Source organism: Manis pentadactyla, chromosome 9 (assembly GCF_030020395.1).
Source record: "Manis pentadactyla isolate mManPen7 chromosome 9, mManPen7.hap1, whole genome shotgun sequence".
NCBI classification, from domain to species: Eukaryota; Metazoa; Chordata; class Mammalia; order Pholidota; family Manidae; genus Manis; species Manis pentadactyla.
The window spans coordinates 109664763-109685862 of record NC_080027.1 but is presented as its reverse complement, the minus strand read 5'-3'; the positions used below and the strand labels follow the sequence as shown (position 1 = coordinate 109685862).

The 21100-nt window shown below is 46.8% G+C and overlaps 1 protein-coding gene across 10 annotated transcripts in view; it reads right to left on the bottom strand.

Annotated features, from left to right (window-relative positions):
- CACNA1E (calcium voltage-gated channel subunit alpha1 E) overlaps positions 1-21100 on the bottom strand; it is a 454989-nt gene that overhangs the window by 266575 nt on the left and 167314 nt on the right. For all 10 annotated transcript variants that reach the window (XM_057507926.1, XM_057507931.1, XM_057507925.1 and 7 more), the window contains 2 exons: positions 4356-4462; positions 3351-3490 (listed from right to left, as the gene is read on the bottom strand). In XM_057507926.1, coding sequence (XP_057363909.1) covers positions 3351-3490; positions 4356-4462 — 247 coding nt within the window. The remainder of the gene's footprint in view (positions 1-3350; positions 3491-4355; positions 4463-21100) is intronic.

Sequence of the window (21100 nt, the reverse complement as noted above, 5' to 3'; positions counted from 1 at the left end):
GAAAGCACCATGTGAATTTTAAATTAATCTGATTATTCAGTCCTACGGGACAGGGCCGCCACCCTCAGCATGATCTCCAGAGAGCCTGGCCACATCCCTGGAGCACATTCACACATTCACGTGTAAATTAAGGAGAGAGAAAGAGATCAGCAGGTGCAGAAAGAACAGGGGCCGAGTCCTATTGGTTCAGATGGACAGCAGTAGCCTTTCAGCAAAGTTTGATGAGCCACTGAGAAGGGGAGGTTGTGAGGGGTGAGTGGAGAGAGAATGAAGAGGACAAGGCTCAGCACCTGCACCCCTGCACCCCCTATGCGCATCCCCATACACACAGGTGAGCACAGAGGGCCTTCCTGGCCATGCTAACAGACAGACCCCACTGACCCCTACAAATCTGCTCCTTCCTCCACATGGCAAATCTTATTTGAAGCTGGTGCTCGCGGCTCCCGTTAGTCCTCTGAGGCTGTCAAACAGTCCAGGCCCTCCACCTCCCCACACACATCCCAGTTCCCAGGGTGTGCACCAGAGTGGCAGATTCTCCTGTAGAAGCAATTCAGCCTGTCACAATGCCTTTTAAAATGTGACATCTAAAAGACGTACATTTGGAGTATCTTTAATAACCATAAAAGCCAAAACCAGGAAGCAATCTAAATGTCAAAAGTGCCCTTAACATTCATTACTGATCTTTACCAAAATATGGAGTAATATGTATGTTGCCCAGACTATACTGAGAAAAGGCAGCAAAACACCAGCATTGAAAAAGACCTGCTTAGCATTAAAAGAGCTGGAAGAAAATACCATAGACTACTAATCAGGGGTTTTTCTTAATCAGTGAACTGGTTTGTATCTTCTTTTGACTTTTCCCTATTTTCCATATTTTCTTTAAGGAGCGCAAATAGTATAAAATAAAAATAAACAGACCAGAAGAGAAATTTCATATGCCTGATACATACAGAATTCAGAGGGATCAAAAACCCACCCAGTCTTAACACGGAATACCTATGCATTACAGCATGCATCTTCTAGACAGAATCACCACATTTCTAAATGCCTCAGATTCTCATTTAGGTCTTTTACTACATATTATGTATTATTTTAGTGACACTTAAAACATTACCCAGCTATTACCAAAAAGCCAAAAACTAACAAGCGTGGGCAAGGGTGTAGAACAAAGGCACTGTTGGTGGGAATGTAAATTAGTGCGCCCACTTGGAAAACAGTATGGAGGCTCCTCACAAAATGAAAAGTAGAACTACCATATGATATAGCAATCCCACTTCTGGCTATTTCTCTGAAGGAAATAAAATCATGATTCCAGATACCTGCACTCCTATATTCATTACAGTATTATCCACAAAAGCCAAGACATGGAATAGCCTAAAGGTCCATCAGTGGATAAATATGGAATATTATTATATATTATATATATATATATATATATATAATGGAATTACATAACCCAGTTGAAGAAAGACAAGGACTGCATGATCTCACTTGTATGTGGAGTCTAAAAATAAAAAGCAAGCAAGCAAAAAGTCTAACTCATAGTATCAGAGAAAGAAACAATGGTTACCAGGGGCTGGGGGTTAGAGGTTAGGGGAGAAAGGGGAGATATGGATCAAACAGTGTACCTTTTCAGCTATAGATGAATATGTTCTGGGGACCTAATGTACAGCATGGTGACTATAGTTAATACTGATATATTATATATAGGCTTGAAAGATGCTAATAGAGTAGACCTCAAGTTTTTCAGCCAAAAAAAAAGGTAACTATGCAAAATGATTAATATGTTAATTAGCTTGATTGTGGTAATTATTTTGCAATGTACACCCATATCAAAACATCACACTGTACAACTTAAATATATACAATTTTTTTTTTATCAATTATACCTCAATAAAGCTGGAAAAAATAAAAACGAAACAATAAACATCACCCAGGTGTATTATATTGGCCACAACCATGCACTTCTGAAACACTATATGTAAACTGTATCTTTCTACACGAAATCATACTTAAAATTCAGTAGTATTTTCTTTTAGAAAAATAACCTTCAGAAAACCCTTCTGCAAGGCAACAGATGTTTTTAAACACAAATTGTCCTCCATTTATCTTTTCCCTATATTGAGGGGTTGGCTGCTTATAAGCTTCCATACATTTGTACACTCCAGCCCATTACACATTCATGTTTTTCTCTTTCATTTAATCACAATTGATGTGAAGGTTAAAATTATGAGTATTATGTCTGTTCCACGAGACAATGAGTAGATGCAAACATTTTGAAGCTCCTGCTTGCCCCGTCTCAGGCTTTACCTACTTGATTCCTACTTTATTGACTTGATACTTTACCTATTGGCTATTCTCTGGAAAAAAACATCCTCTTTGCTCCCCTCTGCTTCTGGTCAATCATAACTGTGGCTCCTATTTTCCTATTTCTCCCCCTCTGGCTTTTCTATTCTTTCTTCTTTCCCTCACAGGTTTGAACTACCGTCTGATAGACAGCTGGGTAAGGGACCTTCCATGCCACACTCACCCAGGACAGGGGCTCCCCCACGGGGACTGGACCACTCCCCTCCCACGCAGGCACCAAGAGCCTGACACAGAGACCAACAAGAAGCCACAAAAGCCCAGTGAGACATGCCCATTATCACCAGTCCCAAAGCCCATCACATATATGATGTTGGGTCGGCTGCAGTACAAGCATTCTATATTCCTTCCCAAAAGAATGATTTATCAAATATGTAAGTAAATGTACAGCCATCATATTTGTTGCCAGTAACACTGTGTCAGCTGCAATGTACTAGTACTAATTTCTAAAGGAATGACTTATGAAATATTTTAATGTGACTCAATGTTATATACCTCCTCATATTAATAAATGTGCAAATTGTTAAAAATGTTGTTGCCAGAACATGAGTTGCAATTATTAGCTCAGAATATATGCATGGAGTCTTCTCCAACTGCCAGAGGAAACCACACCTGATGGCAGCTTTTGGCTCATCTTTTGAGGGTGCCCCTCAGGCTAGGGCAAGCTGCTTGCTTTAGTAAAAAGACTCAGTGGGATATATGTGTTCAGTACTAGCCAAGCGCAGAATGGGAAACCAGAAGCACGACAGCAAGACCCTGGGTCCATGGCCTCTGCCAAATGCCATAGCATCTCCACAAAGAACGCACGCTCCACTGCAGGTGAGTCCCCTATGGTCCAGGCCCAAGGGGAAAATCCTTGGCCTCTTCTTCCTCTGCCCCTACTCCACAGATTGCTGTCTTCCCATCTCTGGGTTCCTCGTACCAGCCACTTCATGAGACCAGAGGTGCACCTCTATACGAAAAGGAGGGAGAGGAAGAGGACTCACCCACTGAGGACCACGATGAAGTCCATGACATTCCAGCCATTGCGGAGGTACGAGCCCTTATGGAAGATGAACCCCAGGGCCACGATTTTGATCCCAGCTTCAAAGCAAAAGATCCCAATGAAATACGGTTCTGTCTTCTCCTGCAGGATAAGGAGCAGAGGTGCCAGTAAGGGGAGGACTGTTTTGTCCTGTGTGCACGCCCTGGCTGCCTACTCCACTCTGACCTTTCCTCTCCTACAGGACAGCTGGACATCTGGGCTGGGCCAGCCCCATGGACAGGTGGGAAGTGAGGATGCTGAAGGCCTCACAGGGTGAACAAGAAGCCCCAGGAGCACCAGTTGCAGAAACGGGTGGGTGAGGGGGTGTCCCAGGACCAGACTTCTCCCCATGCAGATGGCTGTTGGTGCTGGCTTTGCCTTGACAAGGTGGCTTTCCCACTGCCAGCCTCTACTTATATCAGAAGCTTAAGGGTTCTCATCCACAGGTGATCGGGCTGCAGCTGCAGGTGCACACATTTGGATTTTAAGCAGTTTGTTTGCTCTTTTTAGGGGAAATACATTAGACATGTGAATTATTTCCTTAAGGAGAATATGGCCATAATGTTTAGGAAGTTCATAACCTGCGAAAGCACATATGCTTTGAGCATCCTCATCCTCTGCCCTTTACCCTCCCTCTTGCCCCTCACGTCTAAAGGCCCTTAGGAAGGGGAGCAAAGTGAATGGGCTCCGTGCCTGCCCTCTCCCCTCATCTGGCTGCCATGCCGTGTATACACAAGTGTTTGCGATGTCCCCACAACTTCTGGGAGCAGTCGGTCCTCTTGTCCTTATGAGTCTCAGTGGGGTTTATCACTAACTTCTTCCCTGGCAAAGAATTAACTCCTCACAGAACTGTAGGGAAGGTAAGCAGTGAAGGAAGGAAGGAAGAAAGGTGATGGGAAAAAGGAGAAGGGAACCAGGAGAGAGGAAGGACAGGGGAAAGAAAGATGAGACGGAGGGAGGCACATACCAGTCTGCGGGACATTGGGGTCTTGTCGTCCTCGGGAAGATGTTGCTCCAGGGCCAAGACGATGCAGTTGGCAATGATGGTGGCTAGGATCATGTACTCAAATGGCGTGGGAAGGAGAAGTTAAGGAACAGATTCATCAAAGAGAGAAGGATGCAGCCTCCAAAATGGCTGTGCACACATGCACCAACTTTACCAAGCCATCCTCTGTCTGCATGGTATGTTTGATGGATGATAGCAAACTGCCAGGCAGCACGGTGGATGGCCCTTGGCATGTGAAACCATAACCATTTCTGATTCGGCTCTGACTGCACAGCATCTTCACCAAGAGAAGAATGTAGCCAATAAATAATATAGTTAGACACTCCAGCTACTTATGTGAATTCAACGACATATTCAGGAATGAACCAGGGCTGAAAATGGAAGTGGCAGAAGGGAGGAAGAAACACTGGTGCTGTTGCAGGCCCCCTGCTCCCCCCAGTCTTCAAGCCACTGGGCTGTATGCAGGGCTTGAGCAAGGATCCAGCCGTGGCTGTTGGCTGGTTTCTGGGAATCTCATCTGGACTCCCCCTGTCCAGAACCTCTGCTCCACAGAGTAGAAGCAGGCACCTCAGTAAAGGGATCATTCTCTCCATGTGAGTTCCCTTCTATTTTAATATTCAATTCATAAAGATCTTTATTGGCACCAGGAGTAGCTCACTTTGTCCCACATTATTTTCTCCTAAGTTCTACATCCATAGGAAACAGAGACATCATTAGGCTGAATCCAGGACAGTGAAGGAAGGGTCCCAAGAAGCCAAACAACAAATGAATGGATAATGAATTCAGGCTTTTTTCTGTTGCATTTTCCTGAAGACAGGTGAGGGGGCTCTCTGAGCCTTTTTGAAAAACAGGACTATATTTCAAGTGCCGGCATCCTGACTTCCACAGAAAGAGTGGGCTGCAAGCAGGGGTGGGGTTGCGGGTAAGAGGGGAGCTCTTAACAAAGAGAGAGACAATCACAGGCTCCCAGAGTCGAGTCATTCTGAATGTTGGGTTTCATTCTGTAACTACTGTAACAAACACAAGTGACCTATTGTCACAAGTCTTGCAGAGCAACCTATGTTCTGGAGACCCAGTGGGAGAGAGAGCAGTAGATTTGGCTGGGTACAGGGGCGGAAAGGGGCCATGCTCCTGGTCTCCGCACAAATCCAGACTGACTGTGCAGGATGTAGGGCCACAGCCTTCCTAGGGAGTCCAGAGGATGGCAAATCATCAGCATGACCCCTAAGGCTTCCCCTTCCCCATGACATTTGTGACAGTGAACACTAGCAGAATGTGCATTGAGGGCATCTCTGAGGAGGGGTGGGGCAGAGGTGTTCTGTGCAGGGAGCTGGGAGTGGCCGCCAGCTGCTCTGGCCCCACGCTGGAAGGGAGGCAGATGAGCCTCGGGCCCTTCTCCTTCTGCCTCAGCAGTGCCATCTCCTGCCCATCACCACGCATCCCTGATCACTCTCCAGTGGCTGCCCACACCCGACACTCACCCAGGACCCACGCCACAGGGACAGCTCTGCTGGCCTCTGCTGCCCTGCGGCTCAGCCCTGGGGTCTGAAAACTGGCTGGGCTCGGAGGCCTCAGAGCAGCCCTAGCCTCCACCCCGCTGTCAGCCAGAGGGTGGCCTCACTGTAGGACAGGCCCTTGCCCTTCCTCAATATCAGGCACTCAGCTAGGCCTGGGAGCTAAACATACTGACAGACGCACTTGGCAGACGCCCTCCCATCCTTGTGCCCCATTTCTCAGGACAAGCCCCCACATACAAAACACACAGGGTCACCAGTGCCACTGATCATAGGGGGACCTCTCTTCACTGCCATCTCAGGCTCCAACCCAGAGCACTAGGTGGCCAGTGACCAGGGACCACATCAGGACCTGGGGTCTTGCAAGCCCTCGGGACAGAAGAGCTTGTCCTGGGCCTGTTTCAGACACCCCAGATTTCCCCAGACCCAGATGGTAAAATGAAGATGGGAATATGGCAGAGGTGGTGGCCTAGGAATCTGGGTCATTCCCTGAGAAGGTGCCTACAGGTCACTGACAAATGACAACGGACGCTGGGGGCATTTGGAGCAGCGTCCCCAAATGCAGGCTCTGGAAGACTAGTGCTATCAGAACTTATAGTCGAATACAGGAGGGAAAGTGGGGTTCAGTGACGCTAAACTGGTCCCCCAACAGGCCTTCCTGGAGCCTTTTATATGGGTGCACATGGAGAGCGCTGCCTGCCCCCGAGGGTGGTGGGACTTGTAGGTGGCATCGTCAAACTCACTTCACCAGTAACCCCGGCAGAGCGTCTCCCAGGAATGGTGTTCCTAGGAACCTACTTGGGAAGCCCTGAAGCAAAGGGCAGGTCTCACTGCCAGGCCCTCGTGACCCCAACAGGTTGGAGAAGACCGTGGTGGCTCTGAAGGGAGAGAAACCGGTGCCGCTGTCACCTCAGGCCTTAGCCTTGCTCCTAACAAATGTTCATAAGGTGTGGGACTCAGGTGGCCACCTGCCATGGCTGGAAATGCCCCACGTCGCTCAGAAAGCCACTCTGGCACATCCCAGGAGCCCAGAATGTGATCTGGGCAGTGGGACGGGGGACGGCACGTTCTCACTCAAGCCGCAGCCGTCATGAGCTCTCATGAGTCAGCTTGGGCTCTATGATTACTTTTGGGGGTTCAGGTTTCTTCCCCTGAAAACCTTACAGGGTTAATCACAGATTTAAAAGTAAATGAGCTCTTAGTTGCTGACTTGTTGACAAGACAGGTGGTGGCGGCTGTGCACCTCCCAGGCCGTTCCACTCAGCAATGTCCCCTTGGGCAGCTCCCCCACCTGCATTTTTGCAGCCAGGTAATCTAAGCACGTAGGTCCCGACCAGGACTGTAAGGTCACTCGAGCTAGTATTCACTATACTCTAACTCAGTCTCGCCCAGAATGCCCAGGTGCCAACAGAGGAGGCCCATCTGGGAACTCGGGAGGGAGTGGCCATCACCACCACCAGTGCCAGGACAGGAGGAAGACTGGGCCCCAGGTGCTGATGAGCCAGACATCCTGTGACCAACCAGGTGTGGGTGCAGAACTCATGAGATCTCAGGGAATGGTACTGCCTCAGGCCCAGAGGCTAGAGTCTAAAAGTGAGGGCGTGGTAATGCACAGGTCCTGAGAAGACCCATTCCCAGGTCCTCCACCATCCAGATCATCTGCTACGGTCTCATGCCTGAGGACCCATTCAGAGCAGGGACCCTTTGGCTTCAAATTTTGAAAACTTTTAAAATGCACATACACTTGAGAGGGGTGTGTCTCTTTAAGCCTTAGAGATCATCTTGGCCCCGGGATGATTTATGTCCATGACAACTAAGAATCTAGGGTGAGATTCTGATGCAGAAGACAAGGTGAGACTGTGGGGATTCCGTGTCCCTGGGGACTAGGCCAGAGAAAGGACAGTGACAGGGAAGTCCTAGGAGAGGAGAGCGGGAGGGAATGACCAGTTCTGCCCAGGCCCAGAACTCCCGCTTATGGCTCTTCCCCCTAACCTCTTGTCCTCTTCTCTTCCTGAGGAGCACGAAGAGTGGGCGCTTACTGGTGCTTCTGCATCCTCCTGCAACGGCTGTTCAACTCCTTTCTGGTCACATGTCAAGAGCAATCTAAAATGTCACCTCATCTGTGAAGGCTTTTTCCTGTGCCCCATAGCTCCTTATACTGTGTAATTTTATCACTTCACCTCCTATTTATCTCCCCCAAGAAACTGTACATTGAAAACAGGACAGTGTTCTGTTCCCCTCTCCACTGGCGGTGCTTAGCAGAGCTCCTGTTCACAGTAGGAGCTCATTCAGTGCATACAGGCAGGAACGAGTGTGAGGCATCTCTGGAAGCAGCAGCTCCCCCAACCAGGTTGTCATTCATGTCACGACCACGCTGGCTCAGGCTGGTGGGCCTGCTCACCCCCACCCCTGTTTGCTGACTCTGAGGCTCCCCTGCCATTCCTTCCTGCCCGCAGGACTTCAAGCCCAAGGGCACCGCAGCATCTCCAAAGGAAAGAGCCTGCACTGCAAACAGCAGTCCACAGGTCAGGTGCGTGCGCCTCGCAGACTAGACAAAGATGTGACTTGGGAAGGTCGAAGGTCACTCCACCTTACCAAGACCTCAAAGGACAATGCTTCTCATGGGCAGGATGGAAGTCTGTCCAGGACTCTGATTCCTTCTGCCCAGGAATTCAGTGATTCCCATTACACTCTGTGCCTGACATTAAACCCATTTTGGAGAACAATGTCTCTCCCTGGTGTCCAGACTGTGGTTTGAGACCTCAAAGAAATGGAGCTGACTGAGCAGCAAGGCGTGGGAAGCTGAGGGCAGGGGCTCTGCCTGTCTTCTCCACCTCCATACCCCTGACATCCAGCACAAGGTAGGCACCCAACAACCATTTACTAATTAATTAATCAATTGATCAGTTAATGATACAGAGAAACCAGAGCCAGAGGTATCTTTATAAAGGCATTCTATACTTTCTTCACACCATATACCCAGCCATATCCTGTGTACAGACATTCACTGTTCAAAATAAGGCATCAGCATGCATGGAAGATGCCTTTCATGTAAAAAAATTTTTTGAGAAAGGAGAAAATTAAAAAAAGAATCTGTCTTGCTAGAATGATAATGAATCTTCTCAGGGTAGGAGGGCTATTTTCACTTTCTTCTTTATTCTTTTATGCATTGTCTAAATGTTCTAATAAGCAGGTATTAATTTATAACCAAAAAACCAATCAATGCTACATTTATTCTGGCAAAAAAAAAAATCCCACAAAAACGCATCCCAACCTGATGGTCCTGGAAAGTATAAGATGTCTGAGAGGATCAAATGCAGGGAGACAAAGGGACCAGACCAAATGACGGAATGGCCACCCAGATGGACGCTCTGGACACTGCAAAGCCAGGTCCTCGCTCGCTGGGGGCCTCATTTCATCAACTTTCCCGGCCATCTCCCCAAACGCCCCTCTCTCCTCTGTCCCTCTAAGTCTGTTAATGAGGACCTGTGTCACTCCATGTCTCCCTTTCCCGTCTAGCAGCTTCAAGACGATCATTAAGGAAATGATAAAAATAGGTTTGTTTATTGATTTATCTCCTTTCCCCAATGCTCCTTCCTTCGAACTGTTGACTTGTTTCCTTGGCAACACAGCTAATTTGAGTGTGCTACTGGCCTGCACACCTACCATTTGTTCACTGCCTTCCTGAAGCACAGACAGCCGGGGCGAGGGAGAGGGCTGCCCTGCAGGTTACTGGGGCGGTGCTGGCTCTGCTTGGCGACTGAGTGCTGGGGGCTGAGCCCTCCGTCTGCCCGGACCAGCAGAGCGTCCCTATCAATACCTCAGAGACAAATCTACAGGTAAGGCCTGGGATGGACTCAGGCCACAAGCAGTAACTCTGAGGTCCCTCAGGGGAGACATGAATCTCTATGAGCAGCAGGATGCTGATCCCCGAGCGCTCCGCTCTCAGCTGCCTGCACTCAGAGCTGTGACATTAGACCACCAAGGAGACTAAATGTGCTCACTGAGGCTGAGAGGCCACCAGGGACAGGCATGCAGACACACTGCTGTGCTCTCCCCCACCCCGACCCTAGGCCTGATGGAGAATGCGCTTCTGTGGAAGGGCCAGACACTTCCAGGAAACTCCTGCAGGAGCCTAGAATATCCCACAGTCCCAGGGGAGGCGCTTCTCAGCCCCCTTTACTTACTTCTCCCCCTGCCCCCGGGCCCAGAACACTCTCCCTACGAGGTGTCTCCTTCCCCTCCCTTCCATCCCAGCCTCCGTTTTCAGAGGTCTGAGAGATGGAAGAGTTCAGAAGACAGACAGACTGTCTTTTTGCACATCTTTCCCCCCTACGTCCTCTGCACATAAATATTCTAACAAGGGGCAGACTCACTCCAAGTCAGAGGGCAGAGGCCCTGCCTAGTCTGTGGGTGCTTCAGCCCCTACACCAGACACTCTAAGTATGAATGACAGTGAAATACAGCTGTCCAACACTTTCATGCTGCTTTTTTATATGAAAAGAACTAGAATCTTCCATAAGACCCACAATGCAATGGAGAAAACGGAGCTGGACAATGGGAAACCAGAGCAGGGCTCTCAGTGCGAAAACTGCCCCCAACACGGTACTCCAGTCAGCGAAAACCACAGCTATCCATTCCCCCAAAGCCAAACAAGAAATTCAAAAGGATCAAAGTCTAAAATGATATATGACTATGAAAGCCCTTTGAAAACTGTGAGGTGCTACACAAATGCACAGTCATTTTTATTATCCTACTAAATCAATCTTTAAGCATCTGCTGTGGCTCTAAGCTTTGGGGAGAGCATCTGTTAGTGGTCACAGCCTCCGGGAGTGGGCTGACAGGCTGCAGCCATGGGCTGACATTGAAGAGACCTGCCACAATAAAGGATTTAAAAGAAAATTATGGTAATGGGCCTTTGGGAAGAGAGCAAAGACATTTAGCCCAGAACCTCCTGGGAATATGGAAAGCACATCCAAACGCCAGTCCCAGAGGAGGATTTATGAAGCTGACGGTTCTGATGCAATCTTGCCCCGTGATTAGAAGGGACATTAATCACACCCAAGGCCAGGGCTAAGAACAGGAGGGGTTGAACCATCACAGAAGTCCGGCTCCAGCTCCTTCAGACCCTGATGGAAATGCAGTGAGATCATGCTGGTGAGATCATATGCACCTCGCCTGGGCTGCTGAGAATGATACATCTGTCCTGGAGGGACCAGTAATACTGGAGGGTCAGGACCTTGTGCCTAAAACTCAGACACGGCTATAGCCATCACCACTGTTTCCAGAGAGGATGTCTGCACCCCTCCTGGTCTTCCCCATCCTCCTCGGAGGCTGGTATGCTCACAGGGGTCTCCGCCTCCTAGCCTGTCCACACAGGCCATGGGTGCAGTTCTTCAACCCTCCACAGACTGAAAGGAAATTAAAACCAGCCCTGTTAAAGCAGGCCTGGGACTAGCTCTCCTGCCCTTTCTCCAGACCGTGGTGCAAAGCAGGAGTGAGTATGAGATAAAAAGATGGAGCTCCCAGGGGGCTCTCTAACGCCTCTCAGCCAAGCCTGCCCTCCCCACCCAGCTGAAAGGCAGGCTAAGGGGTAAGCTGAGGTCCAAGGAGCCTCTTCCCGGAGGCTAATGTGCTCCTGGGTGGGCCCATTCTGGAATCCTCTGCCCTCAGTCCTGTGGGCTGACAGGGCAGCACAGCCCAAAGGCCAACCCAGAAAAGGGGATAAACAGAGGGACTGTATCCTTGGGGCTCTGCAGTAAGCAGACAAATTTTTCAGTCTCCTAAAAAAAACCTATATAACTCATCTGAACTCATCAATGTAGGAACCACCCTCATATCTGGAGTAAGTCATGCCCTCAACTTCATTTCCATCTCTTTTTTCCACCCTTAATTTTAGGTTTCCAGTCTGGGCTGATGGACAGATGGTGGCCCACACATCACCACTAAGGGGCAGGAGGGCTAAACCCCTGAGCTTCTCCATGGGAGTTACCAGGACACAACTTTGGCTGGAAACCTGAAAACCCACACCACATCCCCCTCCTTTCCCCTGCCACAGCAGATGCACTGCTAACAAGCAGAAAAATGAGATGGAAGGCTCTGCATGCTTCATGTTGTCCCACTGCATTATCTGATCGCTTTCTTTATTGCAATTTTTCTTACCACCCAACCTCATCTCTAAAAAAAAAAGATCGGATTGAAACACCAAACCCCTTTTCTTTTTTTAAAACAAAACAAAACAAAAATGTGTCATGTGACTTCCAGCCTTAACATCAATTTTTTAACTTTGGTTTCCATGGTGGTGGGATGCAACCTGCCATCACCATGACAACAGCTGCCTCAGTTCAAATTCACCATCTGACAGTCAGTCCTGAACACACATACACACACCTCTTTCTCTCTCTTTCCCTCTCTCGCTCTCTCCGTCAAGATGGAAATGCCATTACACCTACTCCTAAAAACTTAAACCCTAATGAATGAAAGACAAAGAAAGCAATCCTGAGAACATAGCAAGAGGCAGAGATTTCCCCCCAGTCCCCCAAAAGGCTTCTGTTTGCTGGCATGGTCCCATTACTCTCTCACGGAGATCACTGGGCTCAGTTACTTGAAACAAAAGATCACTAGCATTACCCTTTTAACATCGGCTCTGAAGCTACCTTCAACCTTGCAGTGCTTTTAAACCAAAGAACTCCCACCCGACTCCCATATCCCTGCCCTCTGTATAAAACGACTGAAAGGAAGTTCACATAACTGCTCAGGTGGGTGACCAGTCCTGAGGTCAGCTCCAGACTCCTCTGAGCCCCAATTCCAGAAGCATGAGGAGTGGGGGTTCTGAGGAGTTAACAGAGAACTGACTTTTTTCCCTCCTCCAACTCGCTTACAGTCAGCTGGGAAAAGTCTTAACAAATCCACTTTGTGTGTGTCTGACTGAATTCTGGACTCAAAATGCTTTCACTCGACACACACCCTTGGTGATCAGGAGACAGATGATTGAACGCTACAGAAAAGGGAATGAAGAAAAGGGGTCTATTAAAAGCCTCCTGAAGAAAACAAAACAGCAGTGCAAAAATTACCTGTTTGAGGAACCAGCCAGGCTGTTTTGAAGACACTCTGACACACTGGAGCCCATCAAGAGTTCCAGCAGCAATACACCTATTTGGGAAAGAAGAAGGTGGGCCGCAATCAGGAGCCACACCTGAGACTGTACACTGCTTCCTGTCGCCACTCACTCCGTGGGGGGTCAGGCAGCAATCTGAAGGAATCAGGAAAGTGAAAACTCTGAATGAGTCCGCTGATCACCCATGGGAGATTTTTTTGTTTTCCTCTGAAAGCCCTGCAGCTGTCCCCCAGTGTCCAGAGACACCTACTGAGCCCCCAGACCACATGAGAAAATGTGGAAGACACTAAAAATGCTCAGCTAGAAAGAGAAGGTGAGAGAGAGACATCATAGCTGTTTTCAAATATCTGAAGGGCTAGCTGGTAATGGGGGCCTAGACGTTGTCTAAGCTATCGTGGAGGGTAAGTCTAAGACCAACGTGGACTGCCCATCCCAAGGCAGATCTAGGGCAATACAGAGAAGTTCTCGTCCAGTGAATGGATGATTTTGTTAAGCAGTAAACTAAATTTACTAACATATGTTTAACAACTAGCCTCTACAAAGGGTGAGAAGCCCTGATGAGCAGCATTTGCCAGTGTCTGGAGTGTAAATACTCTCTCTGTGGCCAATTTCAAACTACCAATTTGACATCAATGCACATGGAGTTGGAAAGAGAGACGACAATGAACGCCCACGAGCTGGGACTTAGCCAAGTCCAGCACACCACTTAGTGCGTGTGCCAGGTCTCTGGAAGACCATCAGGGATACCTAGGAGGAGATTCCTGTATGTGACAGCATTCGAGCTGGAGCAACCTTGTTTCTAACAAGCATCAACAAACGGGTAGGAAGCAAGATCAATGAGTCTTCAGTCACTTGTTCAAGGGCCTCCTGGGTCAGCTTGATTCACTCTGTCCCTTCGCCTCCAGTTGCCCACTTAGCTAGACCTGTGCTTCTGCCGTCTGGACTGTCTCCTTTGCCACAGAAGGCTGGAGCCTGTGCAGCTGGATGGGTGCCAGAAGCAGCCCAGGTGAATGGTCAGTCAGTGCCACAGAACACAAGAATCAATCACCCATTCTCTCAGGCGGAGTTCCAGGATACCCAGGGGGCTTCTGCAAGATTGCTGAGAGCAATCAGCAAGATGTGTGGTTAAATCACAATCCAAGAGACAGAAACACATCAGGTAAAAGGCTCACCTCTTATTCTAGAAGATCAGAGGCTCTCAGCCTTGCCTGTGGAAGATTACCTGAAAAGCTTTTAAAAATCAAGGCTACAGGTATCCTCTCTCCAGAAATTCTAATTTAACTTATCTCAGCTACCATCTGGGCATCAGCATTTCTAGAAGTTCCCAGGCCGATTCTAATGGCAGCGAGGGGAAAGAACACTGCTTTAATGCTGGAGGCCGTGAAAGCTAACAGGGTCCTCAACTCAGTGAGGTAACAACAGAGGAAGTGAGGATCTCAGGGCACAAAGATAAGAGCTGAGAGGTGCCTCAGAGTTTTGTTAACTATCCCAACACACTAGCTTTACAGACATACGTACTGAGACCAGAGGTGGAAGGGGGCTGGCTATTCCAAAGCTGGGACTAGAAACCTCTCTGGATTCTCAGCCCCATACCCTGGATCTATTATCGGAACAATCAAACAAACCTCCCTGGCTTCTTGGCTTCAATTGAGGTTTCTAGTAGGAAGGGATCTTTTTATTTACATTTACTTCCTCCATCCCAAGACTGCTCAATTTTTCTCAAGAGTACATCTCTTAAGGTAGGGTCTGGATGGCTTACCTCTCCCAGGGCCACTGAAGAGTTCAGAAAACACTGAGATGAGTGCTTGCCTGAGCACCCATTTCCTATCTGCTGAGATGTGATCTTGGTTCTACATGGGGTGAAAGCCGATTGCCTAAGAAGTCCTTCCTATCGTTTCACACAGTTCCCCAGCAACTAACAAGGGATTCTCTCCTGCAACATTTTTGGGAAAGCAGAACATTAACCATTATTCTGAATCTCTGTTTCCCTTCTCCCTGCAACTATGCTGGTTGGCCTCTCTTGAATTATCCTTCTCTTACCCATTTCTACTGTTTCTTAATTAAGTCCTCTTTTACTAATCACCATCCCTGTATATAGCTTCCTGTGCCCCAGTCCAATGCAAACACCAAAAAGCACAACACATACTTGCTAACTAACAAAAGATGAGGAAGCCCCGAAGAGAAAGAAGGGGCTAGAAGGAAGATGACTGAGCAGCAAAAGGGTAGTGAGGAAAGAAAAGAGGAAATGTGGTCAAAAGATCCCTAGATTTAGAGTCAGGAGCCCTGGGTTCTAATCCTATATGTCATACGCTGAAGGACCTGCGGCAAGTCCCTAACCTCTCTGGCTTAGCTTTCCTACGGATAAATGAGGTTTGGGTTAGTTTCCTTCAGGTCCCTGTAACTCTAGAATTCTATTATTCTGTGGTGCTAGTAAGTAACAAGGGAAGGGAAGTGGGGGAGGAAGAAGGCACAGCCATTGCTACAATTTACAGAAGCCATTTTGGGTGAAGCTAATGAAGACATCCAGCAACAACACTGAAAATGGAAATCCTGGCACCGTGAAATACCTTGAATACCTTGAAAGTGTCTAAAATCAATGGAAATATTTCTAAATTTTCAAAGAGCTCTATGACAAGCAGAATTGGCTAGAAACTCCCCTAAGAGAAGGTTAATGAGAAGTTAGACTCCTCCTAAGGGTGGCCTGGGGGTGAACATAAGGCTGCTTTTCCATAATCCTGCTGCAAGCCTTCTCTACACTCCCTATTGGAGTATGAGAGTCTTTTCTTCAGCCTCCCTGTTCTCCCAACCCCCACTTCTTTAAACAGCTGCAAAGCCAGAAGCATTCAGTAAGATAGGTCAAGAAAAAAATCATTCAAGTTGCCTCTTCCACAATACACTTCGTGCAGTGGGCATCCCAGAAAAGAGAGGGCTGAAAGGAGACTTCTTTGAGGGCTGGAAAAAAGAAACTGGACTTTACAGGCTAATACTGAAAGGAAGAGAACTGGCATTTCCACATCAAAGGTCCTTGGCACAGTGAGGAAGGAAGTGTGGCCCTGGGGCTTTTGGCAAAGAGAAGACAAAGGAGCCCAGAGCTCCACTCCCACCTCTGGCTCACGGTCCAGGGACACGGCGCACGGTGTCTCAGGTCGGTTTTGTGATGGCCTCAGCGGGCAACAGATCTCTGCTCTTCTACCATCTATTGACCCTTTACTCCTCCATGGGTTTAGCTTCATACTCAGGGGGTGCTACAGAGACAGACAAGCAGCTCACAGTGCCATCCTGAAAAGATGCCCTGCCAGTCTTCTGGTCTGCCCTGAGGCAGCGTGCTACAATGGAAAGACAACAGTCAGTGGAGTCAGTCAGACCACATCTACCTATGACCTTGGGCTAATCATCTGTAAAATGACAATAACAATAACCACGTCACACAGGGTTGGGTTGAATGAGATACATCTCCAAAACACACTGTAGAGTGTCTATTACACAAAAGACACTTATGAAAGGTTAGTTTCCTCTGTTCACTCCCAGGGATGCATACTGAGGCTCTCCAGGCCTGGATATGGTCCCTACAGAATGTTGGTAAAAAGTACATGATAAAAATGAATAAAGTAAGAGAAAAGGAGAGAAGAAAACCTTCTGATTTGTGCAGGATTTTCTGAATCCAGCCTCTTTCACGGCGGAAGTGTGGAAATTTCCTGGACGGTTCTCATTTCCCAGGCTCCAGTCCTCAGCTTTCCTCCCTCGAACTGTCTACTGATGTTTGTGACAGAAATGAGCCCAGTCTTTCTGAGCCTGTGCAACCAAAGGTGGGCATTTGTTTCTCTCTAATCATCACCAGAGACAGAGGTTGCCCAGAGATGCTGTAGCATCCTTATCCATAGAACTTCAGAGGAGGGGGGCAGATGGCGATCTCAAAAATAAATACATACACACATGAATTGTTATGAGAAGGGAATGTTATCTTGCCAAAATGCCCAGATCCTCTGAATTTACATAGGCCCATATTCTCCAGACCTGCCCCCTCCTCGTGTTACCACATCCACCCACCCATCCCACCTCCAGAAAAGCCCACACCCTTCAACTGCTCCCCATATCAACAGACCAGAACACATGCATCTTTGTGCATCCATATGGCTCACTTATTTTATAAATACAAAGCCTCATGCAAATACAATCCAAAGTTAGCAGAAAAAAGAGGCATCCCTATTTTTTAGACCCGCTCCCTAATTTCTTTTGAATCGTCTGTCTGGTTTCCAAAGGACAAATGGCACATCTTAGTTCCACATTCACATCCACATCCTGGACCAGTTTCTAGGTCCCTCAGGCAAAACGTCCTCCAGTATCCAGCTCAGTTGATTTTCACCAAGCTCCCTGGGCAAATGGCCAACGGCTCCAAGCCAGGGAGGCTCCCTCTCTCACCACAGGCCTCTAACCCTTTCAGAAGCTCCTTCATAGTTCATAGAGTCCAAACCTGACTCCCTTCCCCGACAGAGCAAGAATGGAGATCCTAAATACCCAGAAACCCAATCAGACAGGGAATAGTTAGCTAGAAGGCTGGCAAACCCTGAGACGAAAATCTGCCCAGAAGCCAAGCGTGCACTCTAGGAGCAATCTTTCCACATCCCACCAATCAGGCCATCTAAAACCTGTGGCTCCCATTTTTGTACAAACAAAAATAAAGTCAAATGAGTTTCAGGCTGATAGTTCTGAGTATCTGATCTGCTTTTATTAAAAGCCGCTGGGAAAATTCTGCATTATTATTGCTCCTGAAGATATCTTTTTTTTGGGGGTTATAAATCCAAATGTGTCCTTAGGGACAATATCGGTGTAACATCAGCACTAGAAACATAAAAAGACATATTTTGATGTAGATATTTAAAAAGTTATCTTAAGAAATGTAAACCCAATAACCTGGAAAAGAAAAAAAAGTCTCATGGCAGGGGCTCTAACCCAGGCCTCTAGTTCTCAGTTGCTGTTGAAATGGGCAAAATAAGTTCACCTCTTCACGCCCTAGTCCCCCAAGCTGTGAAACATGGAAAACAAGAATGCCTAGCTGTGTAGGACTGTCATGAGGAATAAAAGCAATAATCCCTGGGACATACTTTGCAGAGTAATCTGACACTTAGCAAATGCTCAAAAATGTTTGATATTTATTAACTATCAACATTAACATCACTACTAATATCTAACATGCTCACAAAGGGCTTTCATACACATGAGCTGATGGTTGTCTGACGACAGTCTTGCAAGACAGGCAAAGCAGGAAAATGACCTGCACCTCATACCTAAAGACCCTGAGGCTCCAAGATGTTACAAAACCAACACTAGGTCACACAAACATTAAGTGGCAGCACTTAGGTTGGAAACTTGACAAGAGTCAGGAGAAAGGAGACAGTACTGTCAGAAGAACACTTTCTTAGCTGCAGAAGTACATCCAGAATTAACCGGATACTAACAACTAAGATTTATGCACGGCCTACTGTGTGTCAGACATTGTCTGGTATTTCACACATATTATCCATATTCCATCTGACCCTCACAAAAATCCTATCAGATATGTATACTCTATAGGTAAAATTTCTATTTCCATTTTATGTTTGAGGAACCTGAGGCACAGCAAGGTTAGGAAGCTTCCCCAGGGCACACAGCCAGGAAGTGGTGGAGATGGTACAGATTTGAATCTGGAAGCCATGTCTCTAACCATGACACTCTCATGCAGGGTCCCAAGCAGGGGCTGATAAATCCTGAACTGTAAGGTGAAGTACTAGCATACATGACTCTACTGTCCCTTTGACTCCCAAGATTCTGGGGTCTGACACTTCTATTGTCCAGTGAAGAAACAAAATATTGTCTAAGCGAATCTCTGAAAATGCCACCTACTGTGGACTCTGGAGAAAGTAAGATGCTGTATCTTAGCCTAAAAACAGACATGAAATTGTCAAAAAAGTGTGTATTGATTTTAGCAAAGCATGTGCCAAGGATATCTTGCACAATATTCTTGCAGACAAAACTGGTTACAGCACAGTTCAGAAAACCTGAGAAAAACTGACCAGTACACCGATAAGCAGAAGGAAGGTCCCCAATTCTAACCATACTTTTATGTTACTTGGACAGAAGCATAAAGCACATGCCTATCCAGTCTGCAGATGGTGGCGAGCGAGCTCATGAAACCACAGAGTCTAAAGATATTGTGTCACAGAGATCACTTAAACTTTGGAAGTCACACCCCCGGGGCTCAAGTTCACCTTAGGCAAATGACTTAGTCTTCTTTAGCCTCAGTGTCTCCACATTTAAAATGAGGATAACAACATTTATCGTGTTGGATTGTTGTTTTGTTTAAATGGACAAAGTCTGAAGTTTGGTGGACATTCAGTGAATATTAGTTCCCTGTCCTCACTCAAAAAGGATCTCTATGGAATGGGCTGTTGGACCAAAAACAAGAAGATGAATTGTACTTGAAATAAACACACAGAGTCCTGAATTTAGATTCAAAGATTAAATTGGATGAGAACAGGCAAAGAGAACACTAACTTTGTCATCAATTCATATTAAAACATCCAGGCTTTTTAGCTGACTACAACCTCAAGTCAAGTCAGGAGTAGAATGCTATTTAAAAAAAAAAACTAAAAAATTATTTTAATTTGAAAAATGTGTTAAATACCAATGTTAATAAATACCATTTTATGTTCTGGTAATTAAAAACTAATAGATAATGACCTTTCCCTTGCAGGGATTTTAAACCAATACTGAAGTTAATGTGGTGTTATGATGAAGTAATAACTCTGACAAGAGAAATCAAGGAAGGCTTCACAGAGGAAATGACCTCTGAGTAGAGTCTTAAAGACAGGAAGTTTGGGATGGGGAGGGAACATTCTAGGCAGAGGGAGAAATGCACAGGAATGGAGGCCTGGGAGAGGACGCCACCTCAGGCATGAGCAGCCCCTTGGAATAGGTGGACCGAAGGGAGCTGTGGTGGTTAAGTGTGCAGAGAAGATCATGAGAAGTCCGACACACCAAGCTAGCCAAACCTTGGCCAGTTCCAAAGCAAATACCTGACAGAATCCTGACCCACAATCGTTCCTTTCTACCTCTGCTGTCCTGTACTACAAACACTAGTCACATGGGGCTATTTAATTTAAATTAACTAAAATTAAATACAATTTAAAATTTAGTACTCAGTTACAGAAGCCCCATATCAAGGGCTCAAGACCCACAGATGGCCCAGTGGCTACCATATTGGACAGTACAGATAAAAACATATCCATCATCAGAGAAAGTTCTAGCCAATAGCACTATCTGATGCCATAGACCATGAAATGAACAAAATGTAGATTGGGTCTGTACTGCTTTATACAACAGAACAAGGAAAAGAAAGAAAAAGAAGCAGGTATATACTATAATGACTTCAACTTCCTACACCTTAAGTTCTCAAAAACGGAAGAGCACCCTGTCTCTGGAAGCTTGATGGCCATCTACCAGGGTGACATAGATAGATTCCTGTACTGACTTAATGTTCTTTGGTTTGAAGCTTTGTGTTCCATAGCCTCTGGCTGACCCACTAGTACAAAACCTTCTCTGTAGCTCCTGCCCATGGAGTTCCTGTCCCACTTATATGTAAAGGCTATGAGGTTGTCTTCGGAGTCACTGGTCCTGATACCCTAACATCTCCAAGCATGAGAGTTTTCTGACATAGTGTTTTAAAACTGTAATCCATGGAACCCCTGAAATTGAACACAAATTTGTATGTGTATTTTTCAGGAAAGAGGGATCCATAGATTGATCAGACTTCAGTAAGATCTATGATCCCAATACAGAAAGCAAACAAACACTGCATTGGAGGGACCTAACAGATTCAATACTCCAAAAAGAATCATCCAGATGGCCACTCAGGTCATTTCCAACTCTGAAGTTCCATAGCCTCAGCATCTAAAGACAAGCATCCTGTAACTGAACAGTTTCAAGTCAAATAGCCCCCCACCCTGATTAAGGAGAAAAGAGATGGGGGTATAAAAGAACATGGAAATAGCTTCAGGCACAAAAGCTGGATAATTCAGCCAAATTAGGGAAGGTTTCAT